This window comes from Salminus brasiliensis, chromosome 7 (assembly GCF_030463535.1).
Source record: "Salminus brasiliensis chromosome 7, fSalBra1.hap2, whole genome shotgun sequence".
Lineage (NCBI taxonomy): Eukaryota > Metazoa > Chordata > Actinopteri > Characiformes > Bryconidae > Salminus > Salminus brasiliensis.
The window spans coordinates 32,232,471-32,239,461 of NC_132884.1; the positions used below are offsets into that span (position 1 = coordinate 32,232,471).

Consider the following 6,991-nt stretch of genomic DNA (forward strand, 5'->3'; position numbering starts at 1 on the left):
TAACAACTTCAATGTTTCATCTTGTTTCATTAAGCAACCCAAGTTACACATTTTCATATTTTATAAAAAAGTAGAGTGGCATTTAATTTTAATATTATATACAAACATGGGACAAACAATTCTTCATGTTTTACATAAAAAAACAACAAAAGCACAAAGTACTTCTTACATGGTTGCAGATGTTGCCTTGGCAAGACTGAAGAGCAGAGACAGAAGACTGAGAAACAGCATTTCTTACAAAGAGAGTTTGGCAGGTCCCTCACTGCACAAACAGTAAATATTTGCAACCAAGTACCTTTACAAGTATTGTACAATAGTCCGACCTATTTGTGCTGTTTCAAACACATCTATTTACAGAAACACAGCCTTGCGAGAAAAGCACTGTGTAACCAGGGCTGTAATGATAAATGCTCGTTGCCTCATTATGGCAAACTGGTAATGCGGGCCCCTGACACTACTCTATAAGAAGTAGATAATGTTGCTGCTATAAATGGAGGGTGGTAAACTATTAACTCTGTGCTAGCAGTCTCTTCGCACAATGCCTTTCCATCACTAATACATGAAACATGGCTAATGCCTAAATCACTGTGTTAATAAATAAAACAGTGTCTTGAAGTAAGGAAATGCTAAAATGTGTTAAATGTGCTGTTATTCTGTTCAAATGTGTGTACACAGTGTGTGTACATTGTACATGCATGGACTACGAGGCTAAGAGACAAAGACTCAGGTCTAGCTCTTCATTGTCTAAACACAGGACTTTTGGTTTGGTTGGTTTTTAGAATAAACCCTTGATGAGATTTGTTTGGCACAATTCCCCAGGGATGGGAAATCTCAAGAAAAACATGCTGCTGTGTCTTAAGAAGGGAGGACAGAGAGAGCAGGGAAACAAAACAAACAACAAGCCACCAAGTCAATCAGATGCTCTTGCTGGTCACTCCAAGTCCTGTAGGTTGATTGTGCTGCCAGTGAACTGGGAGTTATCAGATCCATTATCATCCTCAGCCATAGCAGAAGGCTCCTGATAAACATATTTACAATGCAAAACGTAGGAAACATTAAAACACTACTGGAATAAAAATAAATAAAATCAACCAATTTAATCTAATCTATCAATTATCTAACCATGCCAACCTTGCCCAGTGTGGGCAACAAAGGTACCTGCAAGATGTTGACCGGTAGATCGACTGTTAACTGTGAATGAGAACTTGAGGTCTGTGAGCTGAGCTGGAAAGCCAAGTCTCCATCAGTGGCTGGGTCATCCTGCAACAAATACATACAAAATCAGCACACTGCACTGACACTGGAGTCCTTAAGGGGCATTTTTTTTTAGCTAGAACATGCTCGCACTCACTTGCAGTAGCTGAATCTGCACATACTGGGCTCCAGTGACTGGATCTCGGATAGTGAGGCCCCCTGTGGTCGATGCAGCTCCTTCCCCAAAACGGCCACTTGTTGAAGCCAACGCCCCTGCTGCACCAGAACCCTTGGCCCCCTTAGCCTTTCTCTGAGATGCCCCTGAAGTACCTGCATTGCCAACAGGGCCTTTCTGTTTCCTTCTTTTTGCGAGCTGGATTGCTCTGTAGTCTGTGCGTGCAGAACCACTGCTCTCCTGCAGGCATGATGGGGAGGGAAGAAAATTTAATGGAATTCAGAGTTTTCTGCTCTTCTGCATGTTGAGCATGTCAACATAAAATCTGCCTTAATACTTGTTTCTTTGATGACTATTTAATTAACAATTCCCTATAACAATGCAGGGATTGCACAATTCACTTGTAATTTGTATGGTCCTTCTGCTAAACCTGTAAAACTCTGTTTACTACTCCCTTAGTCTTAGAAAAAATTTTTTACAAGCACAGTCTCACTCAAAACTTTGATGCTCCACACTTACCATAAAGGAACAAGAGGTGACTGAAGGCAGCTCCGTCTCTTTCTGTCCACCATAAGCTGCATTGTGGCTGGGAAACACAAACTGACTCATACCCTTGCTGTTCTCCGGCTGGGCCAGGACCTCCACCCCACTTATTAAGGGTCCCACGGCCGCCTCGCTGCTCCCAATATCTGCTTTTGGCTGGGGAGACAGCAGCTCCGGAACTGGGGGTCCCGCCAGAGCAGTGGAGGATGCAAGAGATGGGACAAGAGAAGAGGTAAGAGAGGGTGCAAGGGACGAAGAAAGTGAGGATGAAAGTGAGGGAGTAAGTGATGAGGTCAGAGAGGAAGAAGGGGACTCTGCTGTTAAAGCACTGGAAGAGCTCAGGGCTTGTAGCTGCTCAGCCGCTGAGGTGCTTTGGATAGCCAGTGCTGTTAGCGCTCCAAGTGCCTCTGGGTTCACTGTCTGCACATCGTCCAAATGAAGAGTGGCCTGCTGCAGGACTCCTCCGCCTGCTCCAGGCCCTAAACCAGTGTCCAGAACATGCGTGCCCATGTCAGCCCCTGCTGCTAAGATGAGAGGGTCCACGGTTTTGGCCCCTCCGAGAGACGAGCTGACCGAAGCAGGATCTATAGTCAGGATGCCGGCGCTGACTAAAGACATGTCCATGGTAAAGGCCGGGCCTGAGGGGGTTGAGGAGCCACCAGATGCTGCGGGAGCCCCTGAGGGCACGCTGGAGAACAGAGAGGAGAGGTCTAGACTGCTGAGCTCTGTTCCCACAGAGCCATGGGCAGTAGCGGTCTGAGCAGCGCTGGTGAGCTCACAGCTGGGCGTGAGAGTGGCTGTGCTTTCCAGCTGACTCAATACATCTGGAGGGGAGACAAAGCCGCAGTGGCATGGCTGAGTTACATGGACACACGTCTTGCTTTCTACATGCATAAAAAAAGAACTTCATAACTGAACGCTCAATAAATCATACAGTAATCTACACCACAGACACACAGAAGTATGAACATCTATGTTAATGCTCAGTGTGTATTTATGGGAAACGTTTTGGGTACCTGGGCTAAGGTTGTGGTGTTTAAGCATATGGCTTTTCAGGCTGCTGCGGGATGAGAAGTGCTTAGTGCATCCGGCCACGGGACATCTGCTCCTCAGACACACCCCATCCTGACGGTGTTTCTTGGAGTGAATGTAAAGACTGCTACGTGCTGAAAACTTTGCATTACAGCCTGTAGACAAACATGCACATGTTTAGCATCATAATTTTTCCCTTGACTTTTAAATCAATCACTTCATACTGGTACAAAGTAAAAATTGTGACTAAAGTAAGTACCTATGCAGCCTACACCAACTGCAATACACTTTTGGACTTTATTGCATGTTCTTGCGTTTGTGCATTACCACAGTCAATCAAAACAAAAGTCTATAATACTACCAACCTTCTACCCTGCACTCAAAAGGCTTGGTGCCTAGGTGGGTGATACTGTGGCCTTTCAGATGCTCTGCACGGGTGAAAGACTTTCCACAGCCCTCCTCTGGACATGTAAACCGTCGATCGTCATCATGCTTCCTGAGAGATGGTCATAAACAGAGAGAGCATGAAACCACCACCACCACCACCACCACCACCAGCAGCAGCAGCAGCAGCAGCCTGGACTGTACTTTCATTCAGTAGTCTTCTTACCTTTTGTGTCGCAACAGCTTTGACATGCTAGTGAAAGTCCAACCACAGGACTCCCAGTCACAGACAAACGGCCTTTCACCTGGAGCGGAGACGGAGAGTGTGAACGAAAGATCAGTAGATTGCTTAAAAGGCTCCAGCTATGTGTGCGTATGTGGTTGAGAATGTGTACCTGTGTGACTACGAAGGTGGATTTTTAGACGGCAGGCCTTGTCATAGCGCTTGTCACAGCCTGGATAGGTACAAGTGAACTGGCCAGTCTCCCTGAAGTGCGTTCTGTTGTGGGAGAAAAGGGCGCTGAAGGTGATGAAGGCCTTCTCGCATCCTGAGGAGCAGAACAAACAGAAATTAATAAAAAGACACACACCACTACAAATATGTTGTATTTTATTAGTTTCACTGCACATGTAACAAATTGTTAAAAGATCTATGTAATGCTAATGGAGAAGGATTTGGCCCCAAATTCCACATTTCATAAAATGTGTTGGCACCAACATTAATGTAAATGAAAAATAGTGTAAATCAGCCCATCCCTAACCAAAAATCACTAACAATTCTCTCAAATGAAATGCTGTCGTAATGGCAGGTCATTTGGCAAAAATCAATGACTCCAATAGCTGATTCAATGATCACTAATGTTTTAATCAATTACAGAAGCAATTCCTTGTTGCACTCCTGCTGACCTGGGAATTCGCACTTGTGTGGTCTTTCAGGCTCGAAGTGCGTCCTCTGGTGGTTGGCGAGTCGTGTGGCGCTACGGAACCTCTCACTGCAAATCTCACACACAAAGGAGTCTTCCTGATCATGCGCCTTAATGTGGGCCTTCAGGTTGTAGACGGTGGTAAAGCGGCGGCCGCAGTTCTCCCACTCGCACTTGTATGGCCGAACCTTGTCATGAGACTGCAGGTGGCGCTTCAGCTTGTAGGATGTGGTGAAGGACCAGCCACAGCCATCTACCGTGCACTTAAAGGGCCGCTGGTCTTCTGTATGAAAGACGAGGTGCATCTTCAGCTTCTGCCGACTCCCAAACACATCGGGACATCCCGAATGAGGACAGCGGTAGGTTACCAAGGCTCCTTTCTTGGCCAAGCATGCAGGACCCCCTAGGTTCATGGGCTGCATCTCATCCTCACATCCGACAGGCAGACCTAAGAAACATACAAAAAAAAATAAGTAAGCTGTTCTATGATAGATGTGATATCAGCATCAAAAGACTTACATTTCAGATGTGTTACCACACCAGTTCATGGAGGTGCATATAATAATAATAATAATAATAATAATGATATTGAAGGACTGTAAGATATGAAAATCGTGAGGAGACTTAAGGCCATACTGCCCAACCTTACCAACAGTGGCATCTTTTGAACCGTGACCCAAGGCGCTGGCTTCGTCCACAGCACATAAAGCCGCATCCTCTTGTTTAACCGAGGGGCAGGAGTCCAGCACCGAGCCGGACAGCTCTGACAGGGGACACTCCTCAGCCAGGGTCATCTCAGAGTCACTGGCCTCCTGGCCGGCGCTACGCTCGTCCCGATCGGTCACAGCAACGTTGCTGATCTTCCCAATAGACTTGGTCCCGCCGTCGTAGTTGAGCAAAACGATGTCTTCGTGCTCCTTCATTCCCAGGTGCTCCTTCAGGCTCACCATACCGTCCTCCTTGTATGCGTAGCCCTCCTGCGGCGCGGCCAGAGTGAGCATCCCGTTCTCGATGGTCAGGATAATGCTCTGGTTGTTGATCGTGATGGTGCCCGAGAAAGAGTCGTGCGCGTCCCCGTTCTCACCGGGTGCGAGCCTGGCATAGTCCCCCACGTACTCGGGGCTTTTAACGTTAGCTGCGTCCGTCGCCCCACTACTCCCAGTCCCGGCGCACCCTGGCTCCAGGGCCACTGTGTTTTTACACACGCCCTCGGTCAGGTCGCCCTGTTCTGCTGACCCCAAATTACTACAACTCATCATGACCACATCGGGCAGTTTTTCGCTAACGTTAACACTGCATTCCTCCTCAGAGCCTCCGGCTGACAGCACCATATCTCCGCTCTCAGCCTCGAACAGCCCCCGCCGCCCCCCGACAACAGAGCCGCTTTCCCCAGCTAGCTCCGAGTGGCTAGCTAAGCTAACGGCACCTAAGCCGCACTCGGGCGAGGATTTCGGCCTCTCTTCCGTTTCTGTGAACGAACCGTGCTGCCCATATGCCGATTTAGAGGGGTCTGTCGCTTTCCTGCCGTTCACTTTACACAAACGAGTCCGTCGCTCTTTGTCGAGGCCATTTTCTTCCTGCACGATGTTGAAAACAACGTAGAATTCCTCACAGCCTTTACCTCCAGAGGAGCCCGCTGTGCTGTCGCTGGCAGAGCTGCCGGCGGCTGTGGACGGCGATGAGATAACGTTAGCGTTATTGTCAGTGTCCTCCTCCTGTTGTTGTTGTTGCTGCTGCTGCTGCTGCTCCAAGTCCCCTACCAACATCTGCCTTGGCTCTCCGTATCCGTCCTCCCCCTCGAAAAGAGGCAGCGCCATTTGCAGCACACCGTCCTCTTCGCTCTCCTCTCCGCCGTACTTCAGCTCGGCCTTCACGAAGTCGGCGGGCAGTTCTAGGTCCCCATAGTCCTTGTCCTTCAGCACGTTCAGGTTACACAGTTCGACGCCGGGCACCCGAGGAGCCTCCCGAGGAGCCTCCCGAGGCGGCGGCGGCGGCGGCGGGTCGCTGCTCTCGTCGTGCCTGTGGTGCTGGAGGCACAGGCGAGGAAGGCCGATGCTGCCATTTTGCGCCAGCAGGCGAGGCGGAGAGGAGCCCGGCCGCTTGTTGTTGTTGCTGTCGCTCTGAAGCCCATGCTGGGCCGAGCAGTCCCCACTGCCGTCCTCTTTTGAAACGGAGCTAGAAATGGTCCCCGTCGTCGTTCCCAGCGGAGATGAACCTGACTTACGCGGGGCGCCATGTTGGTAGTGAGTGTTTTGGGCATCAGTAAGCCCCTGGATTTCCATCTTGGTGTCCCTGTAGCAGCGACACATAAAGGCCCGCCCTACACTAATGGGTAATAAGACCCAGCGGAGCCACTGCACTGCACGGCAGGCAGCCGCGCTCACGTCCCGGAACTGGCACAGAGCGAGGCGTCAAGCGAATACACACGGTTTTTACAGCAGCGTTAACGACTTAAATATAGAGTGGGTTTATCTAATAGGTTATTTTCTATCTTACATTGTAGAGTATAATGTCTTTAACTAATATTCAATCAAATACTGCTCGGCAAACCTTGGGGGTGTTTGCGTTCCCTAAATTTTTATGGGGGGCACTAGATGGCGCTTTAAGACAACGTTTATTCTGCACACTCTTCAAGACAGAGCATTAAATAAAATATAGGGGACTAACGATAGTTCCTTAACTTTAATTAGCTTTAAGGTTGAAGATCGCATTATATGCATTATTAATGAATGAATGGACT

The 6,991-nt window shown here is 48.7% G+C and overlaps 1 protein-coding gene across 1 annotated transcript; it reads right to left on the reverse strand.

Moving 5' to 3' along the window:
- Nucleotides 1–50: 50 nt before the first annotated feature.
- Nucleotides 51–6,548, reverse strand: LOC140560281 (zinc finger protein ZXDC). The gene is made up of 10 exons (XM_072684619.1): nt 4,901–6,548; nt 4,235–4,699; nt 3,724–3,876; nt 3,555–3,633; nt 3,310–3,440; nt 2,929–3,099; nt 1,889–2,736; nt 1,352–1,609; nt 1,159–1,260; nt 51–1,018 (listed from the first exon to the last, which is right to left on the reverse strand). The coding sequence occupies exons 1-10, from the start codon at nt 6,531–6,533 to the stop codon at nt 932–934; spliced, it is 3,927 nt and encodes a 1,308-aa protein (XP_072540720.1). The 5' UTR covers nt 6,534–6,548; the 3' UTR covers nt 51–931.
- Between the last annotated feature and the right edge of the window lie 443 nt (nt 6,549–6,991).